Here is a 26,442-nt window from a genome sequence, read left to right on the forward strand (position 1 = left end):
GAACCCCCTAGAAGCCCCTTGAGCACCATACTCTTTCCTGTTCCAAGGGGTTCTGAGACCCCCACTGTCCCAAAGTCTGGTCTCTAGAATCTTGGTGGAACCTCCAGAGATGTGGGGTATGCACCAGAGAAGACTGCTCAGACATGGGTTTAAGCCAATGGAAAGTCTTCATTAGCTGGCCAGTGACTACATTGAGTGTTCAGGATCTCATTGAAGCCCCAAGCCTTTCTCAGGGTGAGCTTCTGAGCGTAAAACCATATCATGGGTTGACATACTTCTGTTAAAAAGAACAGATAGCTAGAAGTGGAACTACAGGAGCAAAAAAGCAAGGTTAGTACATTTAGAAACATTCCCAGAACTATGGACTTTAATGAATTAGGTCTCTATTTTCTTTTTGTCTAGGGGGTGCTATCAATGTGCTGAGCTTTATGGTCTGAATGGTACCTCCATCATGGAGTCAGTTATGCTAAGATCAGGGGGCCTATTACATATAGCTGGAAAATGTTTTTCCATTCTTTGGACCTTCATCTTCACTGAATTAACAGTTTATTTTGCTATACAGAAGTTTTTAAGTTTCATGAGGTTCCCATTTGTCAGTTGTTGGTGTTCTTTCTCATGCTACCAGGGCCCTATCCAAAAAGTCCTTACTTATATCTGTATGTGGAAGCATACTCCCTCTAGCAGTTTTAAGGTATCAAGTCTTACATTGAAGTCTTTGATCCATTTGGAGTTGAATTTTGTGCAGAGTGAAATGTGAGGATCTAGTTTCATTTTTCTTCATGTTGACACTCAGGTTGTCTTGCACCATTTACTGAAAATGCTATCTCTTTTCCAGTATACCCTTTTTACTTGTCTGTCAAAAATCAGGAAGCTGTAGTTGCATGGACTTACATCTGGGTCTCTATTCTACTGATAGAGACTTTTATTTGTTTGTTTTTGTGCCAGTACCATGCTTTTTAAAATTATTATGGCTCTGTAATATAACTTGAAATCGGGTGTAGTGATACCTCCTACAGGATTCTTTTTGCTCTGGGTGGCTTTGACTATCCTTAGTCTTTTGTGTTTCCATATACAGTTTAAGATTGTATCTTTTCTATATCTGAAGAATTTCCTTGGTGTATTGATTGGACTTGCATTGAATCTATAGGTTCAATATGGTAGAATTCTATAAGATAATCATTTTACAGTACTGATTTTTCCAGTCCATGAACATGGGAGGTCTTTCCATCTGCTAGTATCTTCCTTAATTTCTTTCAGAGTCTTAAAATTTTCATTGTAGTGGTCTTTCATTTTTTTAGTTAAGTTTATTCCCAGGTATTTTCTTTCTCTCTCTTTTTTTTTTTTTAGTGGGTAAAGTGAAAGGAATCGTTTCATTTGTTTCTTTCTCAGTATATTTGTCATTGGTATATAGTAAGGCTACTAATTTTTGCATGCTAATTTTATATACTGCCACTTTGCACTATATTTTGAAAGTGTTTATCAGTTCTAAGGGAGTTTTAGGGTAGAGTCTTTAAAGTATCCTGTGTAAAGAATCATGTCATCTACGAAAATAGATATTTTGACTTCTTTTCTATTTATACCCACTTATTTCCTTTCCTTGTCTTATCGCCGTGGCTAAAACTTCAAGTACTGTATAGAATAAGAGTGGAAAAAGTGGAAACTTGTTCCTAATTTTAGTGGGAATACTTTGAGTTTCTCTCCATTGAGCATGATGTTGGCTGTAGGTTTGTATTGGACAGCCTTTATTATTCTCCTTCCATCTTTAACTTCTCCATGACTTTTATCCAGAAGGGATGTTAGATGTTGTTGAAGGCTTTTTCTGAATTTATTAAGATGATCATGTGATTTCTATCTTTGAGTCTCTTTATGTGGTGAATCATGTTTATTGATCTATGAATATCGAACCGTTCTGCATCCCTGGGAAGAAACCAACTTCTCGTTCATGACGTATGATCTTTTTTATGTGAACTTGGATTTGTTTTGCTAGTATTTTATTGAAATTTTTTGTCTTCTGTTTTGTCAGATATTGCGTAGCTATGGCCATGTGTTTCCTAGTTCCATTTGCTTGGAATATCTTTATCCCTACTTGTATTCTAAGGTAGTAACTATCCTTAATGGTAAGGTGTATGTCTTAGAGGGAGCAAAAAAAGATGGATCCTTTCAACTTTCTTTTTTAATTAAAAATATTATTTAAAAATCACGTGTAGGTTTGTGTGTTTACATGTGGATATGTGCATATGAACACTGATGCCCTCAGAGACCAGAGGCATTGGACCCCTGGAGCCAGAGTTACAGCTGGTTGTGAGCTGCCAAAAGGGTGCTGGGATCCTAACTCTGGTCCTCTAGAAAAACAGCAAGTGTTCTTAACTGCTGAGCCAGGTCTCCAACTCCTGCATCCTATTTACTACTCCAGTTTGTTAATCTGTGTCTTTTTTATTGGGGAGTTAAGCCCATTAATACTCAATAATATTGAAAGATGTGTTTTAATTGCTGTCATTTTTATGATTTTGTGATTTTTTTTTAAAAGATACTCTTTGATTGACTGCCCTGATATTGTTTATTTTTCCCTGTGGCCTCTTAAGTATGTTTATCCTTCCTTTTGGTCTGAAGTATTCCTTCAAGTATCCTCTGTGGGGCTGGCTTAAGGGTCATAAATTCCTTTAGTTTGTTTTTATCATAGAAAGTTTTTGCTCCCCCTTCACTCATAACAATAGTGTTGCTGAATATAATAGTCTAAGTTGGCAGTTGTGTTTTTCCAGAGCTTCAAGTATCTCTTCCCAAGATTTCCTAGCTTTGAACATTTCTATCAAGAGCTGGTAAGATGGCTCATGGCTGATGGTGCTTGCCACCAGGTGTTGTGGGATAATCTTTTTGTACACTGTGAAGATGTATCTTTGCCAAGGTTTAATAAAGAGCTGAATGGTTAACAGCTATGTATGAGAGGATAAATGGAATTTCTGGGGAAAGAGAGGAAGAAGAGAAGGAATCTAGGTGTGCAGATTATGCCAGCGAGACTTGGAGCAAGTCAGACATCCAGTACAGAGGAGAGGTAACCAAGGCACAGGTAGATTAATAAAAACAGTTAATTAAATTATAAGAGCTAGTTGAGGAAGAGTCCAAGCTAAAGGTCAAGCTTTCATAATTAATATTAAGTCTCTGTGTCATTATTGGGGAGCTGTTGGTCCCACAAAGGAAAGTCTGGCTACATTTGAGAAAGCTTGCTACAACCAAATAAGTCTCCGATGACCTAGTCTTGATCCTCAGAACCCACACAGTAGAAGGAGAGAGCAGACGCTCACAGATAATCAACACATACACTTAATTAATTAATTTAAATGTAAATTTAGAAGTTGTTATAGAGTTTTCAGCTGCTATTCTAATGGGCTGCCATTATATGTGACTTGGTCCTTCTCTCTTGCAGCTTTTAATACCCTTTCTTGATTTTGAGATTTTAGCAATTTCGCTGTAATATGTGATGGGTCCTTTTTCTGGTCCCATCTATTTGGCATTCTGTTGGCCTCTAGTAGCTGTAGGGGAATCTCACAATTGGAAATTTTTCTTTTATAACTTTATTAAAAATGATTACTTTGCTTTTGACCTGGAATTATTCTCCTTATTCTATGCTCACATTTCATGGTTAGGTCTTTTTGTAGTATCTCAGAGACCCTGTATGTTCAATTCATGTGTTAACTTTCATATTTTCTGAGGCTGTGATCCTGTTCTTCTACTTTGTGTTTTCCACGTGGCTCATTTTGTTGCTAAGGCTTTCCATTGAACTTTTCATGAATTTTTTTCCCTCATTTTCCCCTTCATTTCACTTTGAGTTTTCTATCAGTTTATCCCTGTCCTCTCAGCTCATTGAGGTGTTTGTGTTCTCTTCAAATTCTTTGAACTCTTTGAATTTGTTTATAACGGTCCTTTTGAATCCCGTGTTTTCTTTTCCTTTTTTTAAAATTTTTATTCATTTTTACATACCAACCACAGTTCCATCTCCCACTTGTTCTCCAGCTCTCCCCTCCCCCATCTCCTCCCAACTCACCTCCCAACCACTCCTCCAAAAAGGTAAGACCTCCCATGGGAAGTCAACAAAGCCTGATACATTACGTTGAGGAAGGACCAAGCTCCTCCCCCCTGCATTAAGGCTGAGCAAGGTATCCCACCATAGGGAATGGGCTCCAAAAAGCCAGCTCATGTACCAGAGATAGATCCACTGCCAGGGGCCCCTCAAACAGACCAAGGTACACAACTATTTCTCACATGCAGAGGGGCTAGTTCAGTCCCATGCAGGCTCCACAGCTGTCAGTCTAGAGTTTTTGAGTTCCCACGAGCTTGGTTCAGTTGTTTCTGTAGATTTACCCATCCTGATCTTGACAACCCTTGCTCATAGAATCCCTCTTCCATCTTTTCAGCTGGACTCCCGGTGCTTGGCCTGGTGCTTGGCTATGGATCTCTGTATCTGCTTCCATCAGTTATTGGATGAAGGCTGTATGATGACTGTTAGGATATTCACCAATCTGATTATAGGAGAATGTCAGTTCCTGTACCTTCTCCACTATTGCTAGGAGTCTAAGCTGGGGTCATCCTTGTGGATTCCTGGGGATTTCCCTAGTGCTGGCTTTCTCCTTAACCCCATAATGGCTCCCTCTATCAAGATATCTCTTTCATTGCTCTCCCACTCCCTCCCTCTCCCAGTTTGACCATCCCATTCCCTCATGTTCTCATCCCCTATTCCCTCTCCTCTATCACCCCCAATCCCAGTTTACCCAGGAGATCTCATCTATTTCCCCTTTCCTGGACAATCCATGCATCCCTCTTAGGGTCCTCTGTGTTACCTAGCTTTTCTGTAGCTATGGATTATAGTCTGGTTATCCTTTGTTTTACATCTAGTATCCACTTATGAGTGAGTACTTACCATGTTTGTCTTTCTGAGTCTGGGTTACCTCACTCAGGATGATTTTTTCTTGTTTTAGCTATTTGCCTGCAAATTTCATGAAGTCATTGTTTTTACAGTTAAGAAATACTCTATTGTGTAAATGTACCACATTTTCTTTATCCATTCTTCAGTTGAGGGGCATCTAGGTTGTTACCAGGTTCTGTTTATTATAAGTAAAGCTGCTTTGAACATAGTTGAGCAAGTGTCCTTGTGGGATAATTGAGCATCCTTTGGGTATATGCCCAAGAGTGGTATCACTGGGTCTTGAGGTAGATTGATTCCCAATTTTCTGAGAAGTTACTGTACTCATTTCCAAAGTGGCTGTATAAGTTTGCATTCCCACCAACAGCAGAGTATTCCCTTCACACCATATCCTCTCCAACATAAGCTGTCATCAGTGTTTTTGATCTTAGCCATTCTGACAGGTGTAAGATGGTATCTCAGAGTCATTTTGATTTGTATTTCCCTGATAACTAAGGATGTTGAGCAATTCCTTAAATGTCTTTTGGCCATTTGAGATTCTTCTGTTGAGAATTCTGTGTTTAGATCTGTAACCCATTTTTTAATTGGATTATTTGATATTTTGATGTCTAATTTCTTGAGTTCTTTATATATTTTTGAGATCAGCCCTCTGTCAGATGTGGGGTTGATGAAAATTTTTTCCCATTCTGTAGGCTGTTGTTTTGTCTTATTTACCATGTCCTTTGCCTTACAGAAGCTTTAGTTTCGGGAGGTCCCATTTATTGATTGTTGCTCTCAGTGTCTGTGCTACTGGTGTTATATTTAGGAACTGATCTCCTGTGCCAGTGCATTAAGGGCTACTTCCCACTTTCTCTTCTACCAGGTTCAGTGTAACTGGATTTATGTTGATCTCTTTGGTCCACTTGGACTTGAGTATTGTGCAGGGTGATATATATGGATATATTTGCAATTTTTTACATGTTGAAATCCAGTTATGCCAGCACCATTTGTTGAAGCTGCTTTTTTCTTTTCCATTGTACAGTTTTGGCTTCTTTTTCAAAAATCAGGTGTTCATAGGTGTGTGTATTAGTGTCAGGATCTTCAATTTGATTCCATTGGTCCATGTGTTTGTTTTTAAGCCAATACCAAGCTATTTTTATTACTATAGCTTTAGTAGAGCTTGAAGTCAGGGATGGCAATGCCTTCAGAAGTTCATTTATTGTACAGCATTGTTTTGGCTATCCTGGGTTTTTTGTTTTTTTTTTTCCCTATGAAGTTGAGTATTGTTCTTTTAAGGTCTGTGAAGAATTGTGTTGAGATTTTCATGGGGACTGCATTGAATCTGTAGATTACTTTGCTAAGATTGACATTTTTATTAAGTTGATCTTACCTATCCAAGAGCATAGAAGATTGAATTCCATATTTTCTATCTCATCTAATTTGTTCTCCTTTGGGATCATTACTGTACCATTGGTGCTTGGGTGGGGCACACTGTCTTCTTATTCTTTTTTGTATTGGGTGTATTTTTCCAACAAGTCCTGGGTATCCGGAGTTAGTTTGTTGGTTGTGAGTTTTGTTATGTATTTTTAGCTTACCAAACCTGGTACCTGTAGGTGATCAGTGGGCTAGACCACTTGGGAGGAGAATGAAGTGTAGGAGGTGGATAGAGAAGAAGAGGCTGTCTTTCCAGTCCACTCCACGATGGGCTGCTTGTGGCCAGTAGACTGGAGCAGGCTCAGCTGGCTAAGGAGGGATCATGGGCACTGAAGATGAAGGGAGTACCTTGCCTGTTCCCTAATCAGCAGGTCTGGCCAAGACATATTTTAATCTGTTATAAAAAGGCTACTCACAAATTTTCAGTGCAAAATGATGAGAAGAAATCTGTGTGGATCACAGCTTTATTCCTGGAGAGAAGTACATCTCCCTTTTGTTTTTGAGACAATATTTGACTATGTTACTGTTGTTCATTGTTTTTACTCTTTTGAGGGGCCTGCCATCTAGCTCCCAAATAAATCACATGCAGGGGCTTATTCTTAATTATGAATGCTTGGCCTTAGCTTGGCTTGTTTCTTGCTAGCTTTTCTTAACTTAAATTATCCCATCTATCTTTGGCCTTGGGGCTTTTATCTTTCTCTATTCCTGTGTACCTTTTCTTTCCTTCTTAGTCTGTGTCTGGATGTGTAGCTGGGTGGCTGGCCCCTGAAGTCTTCCTCCTTCCTCCTTCCTTCTTTTCTCCTCTCAGATTTCTCCTTCTATTAATTCTCACTGCCTGTCAGCCTTGCCTATCCTTTCTCTTGCCTCACCATTAGCCATACAGCTTTTTATTAGACCATCAGGTGTTTTAGACAGGCACAGTAACACAGCTTCACAGAGTTAAACAAATGCAACATAAACAAAAGTAATACATTTTAAAATAATATTCCCCAACATTTCCCCCCATTTCTTCTCAACAAAAGTGAAAGGTTTTGACTTTAACATAGTAAGACTGTATACAATAAGAACAATTATCAAGTACAGATTACATTCAAAATGTACTGAATTACAATTTATTTGTAGCTGATCAATTTAAAGAAAATACTCCATAATCTATCCTATCTTAGTAAATTCAAATTTTTATACCTAATTTACTTTCTATAATATCTAAAGGAAACTGCAACTATCTAGTCTTCAACTGCATCAAAGGCCCTAGAATGGTATAATATTATTTAAACAAAAAGTGCATTGCAAAAAATTTCCAAAAACTCTAGAAATGACAAAGATATTTGACTGCCTGTACAGTCACCCAAAGTTCCTCTGTAATGTTGGGGCATCTAGCATCAGCCTATGGGCCCAGAATATCTGGCACACTTTTCAGACAATCAGGAAATTTGAAGGACTGTCCTGCCTTGTATTGGCAAAGTTCATCAGTCGGTTTCCTCTTTGTCCTGCAGAATATCTGTCAGTTTCTTTTGTGAAGCAGGAACCTTGAAGGACTATCCTGCGTTGTTTTTGCAAAGTTCATTGGTCACTTTACTGTGGGTCCTGCAAAGCTTATACAATATGCAGTCAGGCAGTCCAGTCAAAAGCAGTTTCTTTGCCCAGTGACTAACCTTGCCACAATGAAAGCAGCTTCATTCAATTCCCATCATCTCTGAAGTAAATTGGTACTCCCAGGAGCAGATGTGTCTCATTGTCATGAAAACCTTTAGGTTAACAAAATATTTTAAATGCCATATCCTGTAGATCTTTGAAGTGTTTGAAAACCATTTATCTATCTAAATATATCTATTTAACCTTGAAAACATACCTAATGTGACTACAAGTTTCCTTATTATAGATTAACTGCTAACCTCATTTTTAGTTATATATTGTATTTTTAAAATGAGCTACATAAGCAATATACTTCAAACAGGAGTAAAAACATATATACAATATAGCAAAAGTAACTTCAACTTTGTATCAATACACCAAAATCCATGCCAATACACAATATCTGAGATTAATAGTTGTCTTTTTATCCTATATTCCTGTATTCCTCTAAATATAACAAACATCCATAACCCACTAAATAACCAAAAGCCTCCCATACCTCTCTTGGGAATGTGGACATCATGTTCTCCAAACTGCTTCCTGCTCTATGTGGACAAAGTATCTTTAGGGTCCCTGAGAAAATTTTGAGATAATGGCCAAGTCCTGGAAAGGCCAGAAGTAACCTTTGTTGATAGATATCACCTGTCAAGTTTCAGAAGGTCTCCCTTGATCATAACTGATCCATATTAACCTGGCACGAATACACAGCCTCTTGTTTCCTATGGAAATGAAAGCAAAACCTCTTCTCCAAAGCATTTTTATTTCTCTTTGACAAATACATTTTTTGATATTTTAAAGTTAAGGCATTCCTAAAGTATATAGGCTGGTTTATTTCAACACTTCCTCTTTCAATCCCATATCTCTTAGCAATTGTTGTTTGCTTATCAACGTTCAAAACATTCAAAATCAACACAATAACATACAGGTTCCAGACTCCCTGTGTATTCCCCATCTGTATGTGGCTTATTCTTTTTCATTATTTTCTTCTCTCTTTAAAGACTTTATTACTTTGACTGCACAAGCAAACTTTAGACTGCTAAGCTACACCTGGTCCTCCACACCACCCTCTTGTCTAGCTCTGCCCTCTTCTAGGTTCATGAGAGCCAAGCCTAAAGCTTGTGGCCCCATTAGAGGTTTGTTTGATCTGGAACTGCATTCAACCTTCCTAGTTGTAGGAAACCACAAGCAAGTGGGATGTTTTGTTTTGTTTTGTTTTTTACTTAGCTTGCTGTTTCTATTTAGTGCTGCCTGCTGAACAGCAGTGCCTCTTAAAGGAGTGGTATCTTTTTTGCCTCAGCTTTCTCAGGCCCTACCTAGGTAGATATATGCCAAAAATGTGTTGGTTGTTTTTACTCTTTTGAGGGGCCTACCATCTAGCTCCCAAATAAATCTCACACAGAAGCTTATTCTTAATTATAAATGATTGGCCTTAGCTTGGCTTGTTTCTTGCCAGCTTTTCTTAACTTAAATTATTCCATCTATCTTTGGCCTTGGGGCTTTTATCTTTCTCTATTCCTGTGTACCTTTTCTTTTCTTCTTAGTCAGTGTCTGGATGTGTAGCTGGGTGGCTGGGTGGCTGGCCCCTAAAGTCTTTCTTCTTCCTTCCTCTCTCCTTCCTTCTTCTCTCCTCCCCGATTTCTCTTATTAATTCTCACTGCCTGTCAGCCTTGCCTATCCTTTCTCTTGCCTCACCATTAGCCATACAGCTTTTTATTAGACCATCAGGTGTTTTAGACAGGCACAGTAACACAGCTTCACAGAGTTAAACAAATGTAACATAAACAAAAGTAATACAGTTTAAAATAATATCCCCCAACATCTTAGCTAGCTGGCCCCAACATCCTGAATTCAAGTGATACTCTTCTATCAGCTTTCTAAGTACCTGGGACTACAGGTATACAACTGCATACCTGGCTTGTACTTCTCGTTTCCTTTGATTAAAAAATATTTTAATTTTATTGCATTTATCTATTTATTTATTGTGTTCTCTCTCTCTCTCTCTCTCTCTCTCTCTCTCTCTCTCTCTCTCTCTCTCGTGTGTGTGTGTGTGTGTGTGTGTGTGTGTGTGTGTGTGTGTGTGTGTGATTGTAGGTGTATGTGTGCATGCACAAAAGCACCATGGCACCTGTGGAGGTCAGAGGACAACTTGTTGGGGTCAGTTTTCTCATTCCACCATGTTTCAGTCCCAGGGATCAAATTCAGGCCTTCAGGTTTAGCAGCCTTTACCCACTAAATCATCTTACTGGCCCTATGTTTCCATTCTATAGAATGGAGCCCCAGCAATTCTGAAGACAATATGGCATTAGTGCCAACAAAGTTATCAGCCAGTCTTGCTTGAAAAAAACTTTGTCAAGTAATTTCTCTTTTCTTTCTTAGTGCAACGAAAACTCAAAGAACAAGAAGAATTGGCTATAGAACAAGAACGTATAAATGAAGGCCTGAAAGAACTTAACTGTGAAGAGAGGGAGAGTTTTGCCAGGTATGATCTTGTTCTCTTTATTACCATTTCTTATGTAGAAAAAAGTGTATCTTTAACATAAGGATAATGCACTATTAATCCATACATTACTGATAGTATTTTATATTAATGCTGCACTGGTACATCTACAACCTTCCTTCCTTCCTTCCTTCCTTCCTTTCTTTCTTTCCATTTTGGGATTATGGTAGTTTGTACATAGCTATGCTCATCCTGTCTTTACATCCTTACCCTCTATCAGAAGTTTTTTCTTTCTCTCTCTCTCTTTCTTCCTTCCTTCCTTCCTTCCTTCCTTCCTTCCTTCCTTCCTTCTTTTGTTTCTTTCTTTGGTTTTGGTTTTTCAAGGCAGTGTTTCTCTATGTAGCTCTGGCTGTCCTGGAACTCACTTTGTAGACTAGGCTGTCCTTGAACTCACAGATATCCTCCTGTCTCTGCCTCCTGAGTGCTGTAATTAAAAGTATGCACTACTACCTGGTCAGTTCTTTTTCTTTTTAAAGAGGTTTTTTCCCCCTCACAGTTTCAGAGTTTCAGTGAGTTATCACTATCACTTTGGGCCTATGACAGTGCAGAAATCTAAACACCTCATGGCTGGGATGCAAGAGACAGGAAGAGGAAGGAGCTGAGATCCCAATATTTCCATCAAGGTCAAGATTCCAGTGACCAGAGGACTTCCCAGGAGGGTCTACTTAAAAGTGTCTGTTACCAGACTGGGGAGCTGGGCAGGTGGCTCAGTGGATGAAGTCCTTGCTACAGAAGCTTGAGGACTGGACCACATCACAAGAACTCACATAAAAACTAGAAGCACTAAGACACAAAGGCAGGAGATCCCTGGGGCAAGCTGGCTAGCTAGACTAGCCAGATTGGTGACTTCTGAGTTCAACAAGTGACCCTGCCTCAATAAATAACATGGAGAGTGATTGAGGAAGACACTTGGCATAGACCAGAGTAGCCTAATAGCCAGATTAGCAGAAATGGCTCACATGCACAGCGCTCTTTGTATGTGTCCCCAAGACTATGCACTTATGTGTTTTGGTGCTTTTGGAAACACCACTGTCCTCCTGTGACAGTCTTCTCTGGGATCAGTGTGCTTCCTTATGATGACCCAGTCAGGCTCAGGGGGAAAAGCAGGCCACCATCTCCTTGCAGCTTTCCTCACTGTCTTCCCATGGGGTGCAGTAGAAGAAGAAGGCCTGTATCCTCTAATTCAGTCATCCTCTCTGCCCTGGGGTGAGGGGTTCTGTCCATTCACTGATACCTGGTGCATATAAATATGTTCTTTTTTTTCCTAGAAGAGTATGATTTTGTATCTAAGCCTTTTGCCAATTTGATAAAAATAGTATGTGGCCTACCCTGTTTACTTCAAATGACTGTTTCAGCTCTAAAGGGTGGCATGCATAGGAAATCAGAGGGCAAATTGTTGGAGTCAGTTTTAACCTTCTACCTTATGGATTGTAGGGGTCAAACTCAAGTCATGAGATTGGGTGGCAAGCTCCTTTACCTTGGCAGTCCCTCCTTCCGATTTCCTACTTCCTACTTTATTGTTGGAGATTTGAAAACATCTTCATTAGCACCCCTTCCCACCCAATATCAAATCAACTGGGGGATAAGAAAAGAGTGTGAACTGGAAGCATTGTAGATTCCTATTGCTGCCTGAAAACCTTCAAAATTTGTGGTATAAATCCATTTATTTTTTCTTATTCTGCAAGTTGGCAAAGCTCGACTCAGTGGTTCTTGCTTAGGATAGCTCATGTAGCTCAGATGTAAACTGAGGCTGAGTACACCTGGAAGCTTGACTGGGGTAGACCTGAAGACATCACTCATCACTGGCAGTGTGTCTCACTGTAGTCATGAATCTCACCTGGGTTAGCAGCTAGAGGCTGGGGTAGACCTAAAGACACCACTCATCACTATAGTTGGGGATCCCCTCTGTGTTAGCAGCTAGACACTGGGGTAGACCTAAAGACACCATTCATCACTGGCGGTGTGTCTCACTGTAGTTGGGGATCTCACCTGTGTTAGCAGCTGTGAGGCCTGGAGTACTGATAGTAGAGCAACCTATTCTGAAAGAGGGTATTTGCATAGCAAGTATTATAAGGAACAGGAGTTTCCAGACCCAGACTAAGAGAAGGACCAGCAGAGCACCTCCTTTGCCTTGGGTCACACAGACACATACAGGGTTTGTGCAGATTCACAGTGATGGAGAAAGAACCTCTGGTTAGAATAGCAGTGCCTCTCAAGGCAGAAAGGCATGTCAGAAGGGAAGTAGGATTAAAGTCCATCTCAGAACATAGTCTTGGAAGACAGAATCTTCGACAGAGGGATATCTAAACAATTCTTTATTTCTTATGAAAGTTGGTCGATTTTGTACTGACACCAATGACCAATTATCTGATTCTCTAGACACTGAATATCCAACAGTTCAATCAAATTATGACATTAACTGTAGATAACACAGACCACACAGGATTAGGGGCTGTCCCACAAGACGTATTTTAAGTATCAAGCCCAGCTCTCAGGCTTTTCTGGCCACCTATAAAAATCAGAGGCTTCTACTTCCTTCTCTCAAAATTCAAAGTTTCCTAGGCCTGCTCATAGAACTCAGAAACATATTTTACATATATTTACCTGCTCGTCACTAATGGAAGAGATACCTTACATTCTGTGGGGCTACCACCTTTCTCATTCCAGATGCTCTTTAAGCATTATCCAAGAAACTTTTGTGTTTTTATACAAGGTGTTCCTACATAGCCCAGGCTGAACTCAAACTCAACATGTAGCCCAAGCTGGTCTCTACCTCATAGTTGAGCCTTAGCCTTCTGAGTGTTGGGATTACAATGTGCACTACCACACCTGACAAGTTTTTTGGTTTTTTGTTTGTTTGCTTGAGGTTTTTTCTTTGTTTTCCTTTTTATTTTTGTTTGGCTTCTTTTGTTTTGAGACAGTTTGCTATATAGTCCTGGATAGTCTGGAGTTTCTCAAACCTGTGGAGGTTCTCCTGCCTCTGACTTCCAAATGCTAGGAATATAGGTGGTAAGACTCAAAACTTTAACCTTTATGTGTATCTGTGATGTACGTGTGTGTTCATGTGTGAGCGTGGGTATGTACAGGCCATTGTGCACACGTGGAGGTCAGTTCTGCCCTTTTACCTTGTTTGGGCCGGTCTCTTGTTTGCTGCATACACCAGGTAGCTGACTCATGAGCTTCAGGTAGAGAGAGAGAGAGAGAGAGAGAGAGAGAGAGAGAGAGAGAGAGAGAGAGAGAATGTTTTGCATGCATGTGAAAGTATGTGTGCACATGTGCTTATGTTCATGTGTCAGTACTTGTGTATGTGGAGGCCAGAGTAGATCCTGTCCTCTGTAAGACAAAGTGCTAAACAGCCTTATTAATAAATAAACCCAGAGCCAGATATTGGGGTTAAAACCGAGAGATCAGAAAAGCAAAAAGAAGCCAGTCACGTTCTCACCACTTAGAGATTGTCAGCCAAAGAGACCTACTTCCTGTATACCCATGTCTATGTGCCTTTCTGTTTTGCCATCTCATTTCATTACTCTGCATAGCTACAACACTTCCTCTTCCTGTCCACTCTGTCACTTCCTGTCTGTCTGTACAGACCTCCAGACCTTTATGGTTACTGCTGGAAATAAAAGTATGTACCACGATGCCTGGCTCTGTTCCCAGTGTGGCCTTGAACTCACAGAGATCCAGACATAGGATCCAAGTGATAGGATTAAAGGTGTGTGCTATCATTGCCTGACCTCTATGTTTACTATAGTGGCTGGCTTTTTCCTCTGATCCTCAGATAAACTTTATTGAGGTTCACAGATAAAATATCACCACACTCCTTTTTCCACATTATTTCCTTAAAGTAAAGTGTCTCACTAAGCCAGAGGCTAGCTGTTTTGACTAGGCTGACTGCAAGTATGTGTAACCATGCACAGATTCTATGTGGGTACTGGGAAACTAAACTCAAGTTCTCATGCTTGCATGGCTGGTGCTCTTTTCCACCAAAGTACCTCCCATCTTGCCTGATTGTTACCAGATTTGGGGTCACAACCTTTGCCCCAACAATCTAGGTTTGGCCACTTAGTCTCTATGAGCCAATTTAAAAAGCCAAATTAATAGTTAAAAGCAGGAAAACAAAGGTTTTATAGAATGTGACCACATTGGAAAAAGGGACACAGAGATCCAGCAACCCCTCAAGTCCATCTTCAGGGGTCCTGACATGAGGGTGAGATTTAACCGAAGGGAAAGTCTCTCCTGAAAGTCTTCCCAACATGTTGTATGTCTCTCTGGGAGACTTATTTCTCCCTTGTTGCCCCTAGAGTTTCAGCCGAGAAGATATTCCTGGGCTGTTAGATTTTGACCAAAGTGCAGAATAAAGAGACAAAGGCCAGAAAGAGACCAGAGTCTGACCTCAACAGATGAGCTGGGTTTATTAGCACACACATCGATGGCCAGCATCTCTCCTAAGGGAATGCAGGGTCTGCCTGGAGGTGGGAGGGTTGGAGCTGGCTCAAAATCTTTATAGGGACAGGTGATGGACTTGGGGGTGAGGAAGTAGGAACTATGATGAAGTTATTTGCAGATTGCAACAGTCCCTTCTTGGAACTGTTTGCTCAATCAAGACAGACTAGCTAGGGAGCAAAGGCCAGCTGTGATCTCAGAGAAATTCGATTTTGCCCATTTTTGCAACCTAGGCATTCTGCTACGGTCAAACTCAAATTTCTTGGGTCCATTGTTTTAGTAGTCTGGTAACCAAGAAAGAGACACAGGCAAGTGACAATCAGAATGCTAGAATTACAGATGCATGCTACTGTGCCCAACTTTTTGTGGGTTCTGGAGATATGAACTCAGGTCCCCATGCTTGCATGGTAAACACTTTACCCACTGAGCCATGTCCCTGGCCCTAGATTCAAGATTAAAAAAAAGAAGAAGAAAATACCCAAGCCAGATGTGGGGGCACAAGCCTATAATTCTAGCACTCAGGCGGTACAGGCAATAGGATTAGGAGTTCAAGGTCATCCTCAGCTATGTAGTAGGTTCAATACCTGCCTCAGCTTACCTGAGAACTTGTCTTTCTGGTGACTAGAAACCTGTCTTGAAGCTACCTAGGGACCCATCTCTTTACCACAAACTGACTTGGTTTGGTGAATTAAAGAAGACATTCTTGCTCCTTCAAGGGTTTTAAAAGCCCTATAAATATGTTTCCCTACTAGAGGCAAAGGCTAAATAGAATTCTCATCATTCCACCAGCTAATATTAAAAATAATACTTGTGCAGGCTAGGAATGCTAGTGTATACCTGTAATCCCAGCACTGGAGAGATGTAAGCAGAGATTAGGAGGTTAAGGTATCCTTGGCTATGTATTTAGTTCAAGATTAGCCTGGGCTACATAATAAACTGTCTCAATTAAAGGAAATAAGGGTCCCAAATAGGTCAGTGGGTAAAGGTGTTTGACCCCAAGCCTGATATTGATATGTGTTGTGATAGTTTGAATAGGAACAGCCCCTGTAGGCTCAAATATTTGAGTGCCTGGTCACTGGGGAATGGTACTAATTGAGAGAGATTAAAAGATGTGGCCTTGTTGGGAGGAAGTGTGTCACTGTTGGTAGGCTTTGGGGTTTCAGAAGCCTAACCCAGGTCCAGTGTCTCTGTCTTTTTGTCTCTCTGTCTCTCTGTCTCTGTCTCTATCTTTCTGTCTCTCTGTCTCTCTCTGTCTCTCTGTGTCTCTCTCTGTCTCTGTCTCTGTCTCTCTCTCTCTCTGTTCCTGCCGCCTTTGAATCTGGGTGTAGAACTCTCTACATGGATCCAGATGTAGAACTCTCTACCATGTCTGCCTGAGTGCCATCATGTTTCCCACCATGAGGATAATAGACTAAACCTCTGAAGCTATAAACAAGCCCCAATTAAACGCTTTCCTCTGTAAGAGTTGTCATGGTCATGGTGTCTATTCATACCAATAAGATTTTGACTAAAGCATGTGCATTGGTGGTTAGGATCAGTGCTGTAATGAAAGCAGTGAGTTTTGCCTGCTGAGAGGTAGTCTTGGGAAGGAGGGGCTGGACTCCATGGTCTGAGGTGGTAGGGAGTGATTTGACAGCTCCTCAGTGATGGCATAGCTGGCTATTTTGAAGACACTGCCATGAGTGAAGCAGTCACGAGCCTCTGGGACAGAGGTATTAGAGTGCTATCCATAATTTCAGAAGTGAAGGAGATCAGTGGAGGAGGTGTTCATTGGCAATAAAGTATCCCTATTTAGGGGAGGGCATGGATACAGGGAGATAGAAGGGTGAAGGAAGGCTGAGTGCAGGGATTGGAGACATGAAGGCTAAAACATGAAGGGTAGGCTGCATGTGATGGGTTGTAGATGGAAGTTTCTCTCCCACCTGCCTGTTCCCAAATACCCAGCAGCTGCTTGCGAAATAATTGACTTGGAGCCTTCATATTACTTATAAATGTTCAGGCAGTAGCTCAGGCTTATTATTAACTAGCACTTACACTTAAATTAACTTGTAATTCTTATCTATGTTTAGCTGCATAGCATGGTACCTTTTCTCAAAAGGGCATTCTCATCTTGCTTCCTCTGCATATGGCTGACAACTCTTTGACTCCACCCTTCCTCTTCCCAGAATTCTCCTAGTCTGGTCACACCACTTATACTCCTTGCCTAGCTACTGGCCAATCAGTGTTTTATTAAATCAATTCAAGGGACAAATCTTTCCAGTGTACAAGAGCATTATCCCACAGCATTTCCCCTTTTTTGTCTAATTAAAAAGCAAGGTTTTAACTTTAATATAGTAAAACAAAAACAGTTATTAAGTAAGAATTACAGTCACAATTCTAATCCATTTGCATTTGACAAAATTAGAGAAAATACTTAATTATCTATCTTGTCTTGATGAGCCTAAAGTTTTGTATCTAATTTATCTTTCATTATAACTAAAGAAAACAATAACTATAACTATCTAGTCTTTAATTCCATCAAAGACGCCAGAAGGATGTAATGCTGTGAATATGTGTTGCTCTCATTGGTTGATAAATAAGGCTGATTTGGCCTATAGCCAGGAAGAATATAGCTAGATGGGGAAGCCAAATGGAATATAATAATAAAGAAAGGTGGAGTCAAAGCAGGCACCAGCCAGCCACCCAAGGAGCAACATGACAGCAGACCTGTAATGCCACAGCCACATGACAATACAATAGATTGATAGAAATGGGTTAATTTAAGATGTAAGAGCTAGCTAGTAATAAGCCTGAGCCATCAGCCAAACATTTATAAGGAATATTAAGCCTCTGAGTCAATTATTTGGGAAGCAGCTGCCAGGTATTTGGGAGTTGCTGGCAGGACAGAAACTTCCACTTACAATGGGTAACTGATGGTGTGAAGCTACAAAGAGAGATTGATGAAAAGTAAGTTTTAGAGTTTCAAGGATAAGGAAGGAGGTTGTAGGTAGGACCTTTAGGAGAAGGGGCCGTCCTAGAAAGAGAGGACCACTGTGGAGATATCTGTGAAAGGGATGAGAAGATTAGCCTGGCATAGGGTTACAGCCTTGGCTATGGTGTTGCTATGAAGGCCTTTTGCCACACTGATTTACAAAGTGGCTGTGCAAGTTTACAGTCCCCAACAGCAGTGGGTGAGCGGTCACTTGTTTTATTGATCTTAGCCATTTTGATGGGTATAAGATGAAATCACAAAGTAGTTTCGATTTACATTTTCCTGATGACAAGGGATGTTGAACATTTCTAGAAGTGTTTCTCACCATTTGAGTTTACTCTTGAGAATTCAGTTTAGATCTGTAACTCATTTTTTAAAATCAGGTTGTTTTCTTTGATATCTAGTTTTTGATATCTTAATATATTTTGGATATTAGACCTCTATCAGATGTGTAGTTGGTAAAAATCTTTCCCATTCTGTGGGCTGCCAATGTGCCTGGATGATAGTGTCATTTGCCATATAAAAGCTTTTCATTAACTTTCATTAAGGTCCTATTTGTTAATTCTTGACCTTAGTTCCTGTGCTAATGCTGTTCTGTTCAGAAAGTCTTTTCCTGTGCTAATGAGTTCAAGGCCATTCCTTAGTTTCTTTTGTATCAGGCTTAGTGTATCTAGTTTTGTGTTGAGGTCTTTGATCCATTTGGAGTTTAGTTTTGTGCAGCATGATATGAATGGATCTATTTGGCTTCTTCTACTTGCAGCCATCCAGTTTGACCAGCACCATTTGTTGAAGATTCTGGTTTTTGTTCAGTGTATATTTCTGCTTATTTATAAAAAAAATAACCCAAGTGTCCATAGATGTGTGGGCTTTATATCTGGGCTTCAATTCGATTCTATTGATTATCACGTTTGTTTTTGTGCCAGTGCCATGCTGTTTTTATCACTATACCTCTGTAGTACAACTTGAAATCAGAGATGGTGATACTTCCAAGAGCTCTTTGATTATTCAGGATTGTTTAAGTTATCCTGAGCTTTTTGTGTTTCCATATGAACCTGAAAATTGCCCTTTCAGAATCTGTGAAGAATTGTGTTGAAATAGTGATGGGGATTGCCTTGGTTCTCTAGATTGCTTTCCATAGGATGGGCATTTTTACTATGTTGATCCTACTGATCCATGAGCATGGGAGATTTTTCCATCCTCTGATATGTTCTTCAATTTCTTTCTTCAGTGTCTTAAATTTTATCATACAATCTTTCACTTCCTTGGTTAGGGTTACCCCAAGATATTTTATATTATTTGAGGCTCTGGTGAAAAGTAATGTCACCCTGATTTCTTTTTAAGTCCATTTGTCATTGGCATATAGGAGGGCTACTGATTTTTGTGAGTTAACTTTGTATCTAACTACTTTGGTCAAAGTGTTTATTGGCTGTAGGCGTTTCTTATGTGTACTACCATATCATCTGCAAATAGGGCTATTTTGACTTTCTCCTTTCCAATTTGTATCCCCTTGATGTCCTTCAGTTATGCTACTGCTCTAGCTAAGACTCCCAAGTCCTATATTGAATAGCTATGGAGAGAGTGGACAGCCAGGTATTGTTCCTGATTTTAGTGTGATTGGTTTGAGTTTCTCTCCATCTAAGCTGATGTTGGCTCTGGGATTGCTGTAAACTACCTTTATTATGTCGAGGTATATCTCTTTTATCTCCAATCTCTCCAGGACTTTTATCATGAAGGGGTGTTGGATTTTCTCAAAGGCCTTTTCTGCATCTAATAAGTTGATCATGTGATTTTTGTCTTTTAGTTAGTTTATATGGGGGATTACATTTATTGATTTATGTTTAACAATCCTTGTATCTCTGGGATGAAGCCCACTTGATCATGATGGATGATCTTTTGGATGTGTTATTGGATTCCACTTGCAAATATTTTATTGAGAATTTTTGCATCTATGTTCATAAAGGAAATAGTCTGTAATTCTCTTTCTTTGTTAGATCTTTATGTAGTTTGAGTATTAAGGTTACTGTTGCCTAGTAAAATGAACTGGGCAATGTTGCTTCTATTTTTATTTTGTGTACTAGTTTTAGGGGTATTGGTATTAACTCTTCTTTGAAAGTCTGGTATAATTCTTTAATAAAACCATCTGGCCCTGGGCTCTTTTGGTTAGTAGAGTTTTAATTACTGCTTCTAATTCACTGAGGATTATAGGTCTGTTTAAATTGTTTATCTGATCTTGATTTAACTTTGGTAAGTGGTATGTATCAAGAAAATTATCCATTTCTTTTAGACTTTACAATTTGGTAGGGTACAGGTTTTTAAAGTATGTCTTTATGATTCTTTGGATTTCCTTGATGTCTGTTATGTCCCCTTTTCATCTCTAATTTGGTCAATTTGGATATTCTCTCCTTGCCTTTTGGTTAATTTGGATAAGGCTTTGTTAATCTTACTAATTTTCTCAAAGAGCCAACTCTTTGTTTTATTGATTCTTTGTGTTGTTTTGTTGTTGTTTGTTTGTTTGTATGCTATTGATTTCAGCCCTGAGTTTGATTGTTTCTTGCCTGCTACTCCTTTTGAGTGTGGATTTTTTCTTTTTGTTTTAGAGCTCTCAGGTATGTTGTTAAGTTACTAGTATGTGGTCTCCCCAGTTATTTTTTAATGTAGACACTTAGTGCTATGAATTTCCTTCTCAGAACCGCTTTCATTGTTTCCCATGAATTTGTGCATGTGGAATCTTTATTTTCATCCAATTCTGGAAAGTCTTTAATTTCTTTCTTGACTCATTTCTCATTCAGTAGAGAGTTGTTCAGTTTCCATGAGTTTGTAAGCTTCTGGTGTTTCTGTTTTTGTAGATATCTGTCTTTAATCCATGGTGGTTAGATAGGGTGCAGGGTGTTCTTTCAATTTTTTTAAATCTGTTGAGACTTGCTTTGTGTCTCAGTATGTGGTCAATTTTGGAGAAAATGCCATGAGGTGCTGAGAAGAAGCCGTATTCATTCATCCATTCATTTGTTTATTCATTCATTCATTCATTCATTCATTCATTTTTATTCTCCTATGTTACATCCCAACTACAGTTTCCCCTCCCTCCTCTCCTTCCAGTTGTTTCTCCCCACCTCCCTTGGCCCATAGATTCACTCCTCCTCCATTTTCCTTCAGAAAAGGGCAAGCCTCCCGGGGATATCAACCAAACATGGCATATCAAGTTGCAGTAAGACTAGGCATATCCCCTCATATTAAGACTGGATGAGGCAATACAGTAGGAATAAAAGGCTCCCTAAAGCAGGCAAAATGTCAGAGACAGCCCCTGCTCTCACTGTTAGGATTCCCACAAGAGGACCAAGCTACACAACTGTGATATATATGCAGAGGACCTCAGTTGGTCCCATGCTGGCTCACTGGTTGTTAGTTCAGTTCCCATGGGACCCTATGAGCCCAGGTTATTTTCATTGACTTTTTTTTCTGTTGGTCATATTTGACTCTATTCTAGGTCTCTGGGCTACCCAGACGCTGGGTCCCAGCCCTCCAGGCAGTGTTATGGGTGGGCTTCCTCTCATGGCATGGGTCTCAAGCTGGACCAGCCATCATTGGCCACTCCTACAGGTTCAGTGCTACCATCTTGCAGGCAGAACTAATTGTAGGTCACCAGTTTTGTGACTGGGTTGGTGTCCCAATCCCTCCACTGGAAGTCTTTTCTGGTTACATAAGATGACTGGTTCAGGCTCCATATCCCCCATTACTAGGAGTCTTAGCTAGGGTCACCCTCATAGATTCCCAGGAGTTTCCATTGCAATTCCAAAGCCCCTCAATTCCAGTCATCTTTCCCAGTACTCTCTCTTTTCATCTTCCCCTCACCTGATCCCTCCTTTTCCAGCCCTGTTTGCCCCTAGTCCACCCATAAATATACCTTTATGAATAAGCATAAAGGGTATATTCTTTTGTGTTTGGGTGAAATGCTCTGTAAATATCTTCTAGGTACATTTGGTTTATAATGTCAGTTAGCAACAGCATTTCTGCTTAGTTTCTGTCTGGATGACTTGTCTGTTGGCAAGAGAGGGTTTTGAAGTCTCCCACTATTCGTGGGTGAGGGTCAATATGGGATTTAAGCTGTGGTAGTGTTTCTTTTATGAACTTGGGTGCCCTTGTATTTGGTGCATAGATATTAGGAATTACAATGTCCTCTTTGTGGCCAGCCCCAAGAGGGAGTTTTTAGATTTAATATTTGTTTGATGGAGGTATCCATTTCTTCTATCATGTCTTCAATGCCTGAGATTCTCTCTTCTATCTCTGGTATTCTGTTAGTGATCCTTGCCTCTGTGGTTCAAGTTCTTAAGTTTTTCATTTCCAGATTTCCCTCAGTTCAGGTTCTCTTTTTTGATTGATTTCCACTTTGAAGTTTTGAACTGTTTTATTCTTCTCTGCTGTTTGCTTATGTTTTCATGGATTTCTTTAAGGTGTTTATTCACTTCCTCCTTAAGGAGCTCCAGCATATCCATAATGGATGTGTTAAGTTCCTTGTCTTATGCTTCAGCCCTTTTGCATTTCTCAAGGCATACTGTAGTAGTTCTTGTGTTCTAGTGGGGACATATTTTCCTGGATATTATTGTGCTTTTATGCTGGCAGATAGGCATCTGTATTTAGGAAGGTTATAATTTTGGGTGCAGATATCTCTGTGGTGTGATGGAGAAGGGGGCATAGAGGAGTGGGGGTGCATCAGATGTTCTGCTACAGAGCTTGGGTGTTGGATTTAGAAGGAAGGAGAGGCAAATATCTAAAGTTAGCCTATCTGTTTCCCTGGATGTTGTGGCGGCCAGCATGTCTGTTTGTGTTGGGGGCTTAGATAGTAGGGTGAGTGGGAGGAAAGAAGGTTGGATAGGAAGGTTTCCATGATCTATTGGGGATGGGAATTAGAGAGTAAGGGGAGACTGCAGCAGGTGTTCTGCTGCAGAACTGTGGATGAAACTGTTCAGGGTGTTTTAAAGAGCTCTCTATGCTTGTTCTAGGACCAGGGGCTTTGGTTTAAGGTAATGTCACAGTTGTACCATCAGTAGTTATTATGGAACAACAAACCGGAGTTTTCTTATTTATTAAAAGGGTATTTATTTCTTTTTATTGTATGTGTGTGCATGTTTTGCCAGCACCACATACGTGTCTGGTGACCTCAGAGCCAGAAGAGGATAATGGTGCCCTTGGAACTAGAGTTACAGATTGTAGTGACCTATAACACAGGTGCTGGAAACTGTACTTGTGTCCTCTGGAAGGACAGTTAGTGCTCTTAACCTCTGAGCCATCTCTCCAGCATTGGAGTTTCTTAAATATGAAAAAAAAAAAACAAAAACAAAATAGAACTGTTACATAATCTAGCAATCCCACTTCTCAGTCTCTAAGTGATATTTGCATGTTCATATTCATGGAAGTGCTTTATTTCATAATAATGGTATAAATAAATCCAAATGTAACTTTTAATGTTATCCTTTGTTGTCTTTAAAACCTTAGGCGCTGTGGTTTGGCTAAGGAGTATAGGAATCAACTTCGGATGCAAATTGCCTACCAGCAGCAGGCTCTAGAAGCGGAGAAGGAGGAGAAACGCCAGGAATTGGAAGCAGGCATGGCAGCAAACAAGGCCTGTCTGGACAGGATCCAGGAGATCCTCTCAGAGCATCAAGCTCTGTCTCAGAATGAACACCCCATGCGGAGGGCTTGCCCTGACAAGCTTCCAAGATAGTTTATTAAATGTCAATGCACAGTTTCTGGGTCTTTTAGTGTTTTGTAACTACACCTTTTAGCTAATGGATAAACTCTTATTCTCTGTGTTTGTATACTTTATTAGACATAATTATCTTCCTTCGAATAAATGTGGTTTTTTGTTTAGCTACTAGTCAATTCTTCATTGCCATGACATGATACCTGACATTACCAACTTAATGAGAGTAAAGATTGATTTTAGCTTCTGGTTGCAGAGTTTTCAGTACAGCGTGTCTGGTTATACAGGATGTGAAGTCCCTGTTTGGTACTTTAACAAAACCCTGGAGACAGTAATTCGTAAAGGAAATGGGCTTGCTTATAGTTTGGGCCATGATGGGGTCCCATGTGGTGATATATTGTGTACCCTAATAAACTTGCCTGAGGATCAGAGGACAGAGCCAGCCACTAGATTAGACACAGAGGTCAGATACTAGTGGCACACACCTTTAATCCTAACACTCGGGAAGCAGAGATCAGTCTGGATCTCCGTGAGTTCAAGGCCACCCTGTATGAGATTGACTCAGTCTAGGAGAGAAAACAGAGCCAGGCAGTGGTGACACACACCTTTAATTCCAGTACTGGGAAGCACATACACCATTAATCCCAGGAAGTAATATGGCAAGGCAAAGAAAGGTATATAAGGCATGGGGAGACAGGAACTAGAGGCTCTTTTTAGCTGAGGCCTTTTGGGTGAGGACTCAGAGGCTTTTAGGATTGGCTGAGGAGTTGGCAAGGTAAGTTTGGCTGTGGCTTGCTCTGCTTCTCTGATCTTTCAGCTTTCACCCCAATATCTGGTACCAGGTTTTTTATTAATAAGACCGTTTAGCATTCAAACAACAGTCTTGTCCCCACCCCACCCCCTACTCCCTACTGTGATAAAACACTGACCAAATGCTGGAATACTTTCTGGCTCACTCACAAGTTCATGATTAGCTTCAGCTTCTTATATAGCCTAGGAAAGATGCTACCCATAGTGGGCTGTGCCCTCCAACATCAACCAATAACCAAGACAATCTCACAAAGACATGTCCACAGGCCACTCTGATCTAGGCAATCCCTGGATGGAGGCCTCTTCTCTCAGACACTCTAGGCTATGTCAAGCTGACAAAGCCAACAGAACAGAACCTAATGCTTGAATTTTTTTTTTTTTTTAGTTTCTCTCTCTAAGAATGAAAGACTAGAATCCAGACCAGACTGCTGCTCAGGCCACAATCCCTGCAGCAACCCTTCCCCTCTCATGGACACTGGCAGGTGCCCGCTGAGGCACTGTCCATGCCTCGCTAGCCAACAGACTTCCAGGTGCCCAGATTTCTTCCCTGGGGGAATGAGTTTACAGAAAAGGAGATACTGGGTGTGTACGGGGAGAACACATTCTGCTCCGTGCTTCTTCCCTGTCTCCTACCTGAGTATTGGAGAGCCTGGCTTCAGGCTTGTCCTGTAAAACCACCCCCACCTTCAGAAAGCTGCAAGAGAAGAACTCCTCATCTACCACATGGGCCTGGTTCCTCTCTTCAGAGCCCCCCCCCCCCATGCTGTTGTCTCTCTGTCAGTCCACTTGTCCAGGGCATTAACAACTTCTCTAGTAAACTGCTTGTGTCAAACAGTCCATTTCAGTGTCCCTCTTGAACCTGCATCTGAGATCTTTCATTTTCCTATGTCAGCATTACAATAGACAATAGACAGGACATACAGGTATGGAGCCTCAGCTCTGAGATGTTATCAGAATTTTTCCCGGGTCTTTTCTGACAGTTATGCCTTGGGCTATTCTTACTCACAGCATGAAATTTCCTTGAAAAATTTTATGTCTTACTGTTTGGGAGATGGACCCCAGGATATTGAAAATGTTGGGCGAAATGTTTGCCTAGATCCCAAACCCTCTTTTTACTTAAAAAAAAAAAATGCACTATCATCTGAGTTACCCAGGCTGGTCTTGAATATGTGATCTTGCCTCATTCTCCAGAGTAAACAGGATTATAGGCCAGATGACAATTTAATTCTTTCAGGTCTCTGTCATACTGTCCCCTGGCTCTGTTCCTGTGTCTATGACAAGGTAGCACTGTCACAGCCAAAGATGTGACTGGAAGCTTCTCACCTCAAGACCAACAGAAAACAGGTAACAGGAAGGGACCAGGGACAAGACATGTACTTCAAAGGCATGCTGCCACCCCACCACACATACACATGTCACATGATTATGCAGTGAGACTTCAGCTGTTATTTAGAAGACAAACCCACCAGAAAGATGAATTCTGTTGGAGGAACCCATCACACAAGGCATTTTGGAATTACTGCCTTTTGAATGGATAGCTGTTCTTGCTGTAGAAGCTATAGCTCTTCCCATTTGTTACAACTTTGAGATTTATTCCCACAGTTAGCAGCGTATTGATCATTTATTGGGCATGAGTTCCTTTATGTATTGGTGTATTTGGATGACTTTCCCCAGATACGTGTAAAAGTAGTCACACAGTTAAAACCTTTGTTTCTCACAACTAGATCTTTGTTCCACTTCCCAATATAAACATAGAAGTCTGCCCCCTGCAGTTATCTTTATGACAGAACATTTGGTCAGAAAAAGTATCTAAACAAATAGATCACAATTGTAGCCTTCACAAAACAGACCTCAGGACAAAATTATGATATGTCTGAGTTTGTTAGCCCTCAGAGATAAGAAGAGTGCCCTGGATTCACTCTGCTAGCAGAGAAGTAAATTGCTCTCCCAAGCTAACCTCATACTAACCTTAAACAAATTCTTAACTCTTTGTACCTACTTTCACCTTGGTATATAGATTATCTTATTATCTAGCCACACTTAGGAATGTAGTATTACAC

At 40.4% G+C, this 26,442-nt stretch overlaps 1 protein-coding gene across 1 annotated transcript in view; it reads left to right on the forward strand.

Moving 5' to 3' along the window:
* Window positions 1-23,739, forward strand: part of Cfap53 (cilia and flagella associated protein 53) — a 49,011-nt gene extending 25,272 nt beyond the window's left edge. Inside the window, exons 7-8 of the mRNA XM_059246295.1 lie at window positions 10,340-10,442; window positions 23,365-23,739. Of these exons, the coding sequence (XP_059102278.1) occupies window positions 10,340-10,442; window positions 23,365-23,593 (332 nt within the window). The 3' untranslated portion in view covers window positions 23,594-23,739. The remainder of the gene's footprint in view (window positions 1-10,339; window positions 10,443-23,364) is intronic.
* Window positions 23,740-26,442: the final 2,703 nt, after the last annotated feature.

This window comes from Peromyscus eremicus, chromosome 19 (genome assembly GCF_949786415.1).
Source record: "Peromyscus eremicus chromosome 19, PerEre_H2_v1, whole genome shotgun sequence".
Classification (NCBI taxonomy): domain Eukaryota; kingdom Metazoa; phylum Chordata; class Mammalia; order Rodentia; family Cricetidae; genus Peromyscus; species Peromyscus eremicus.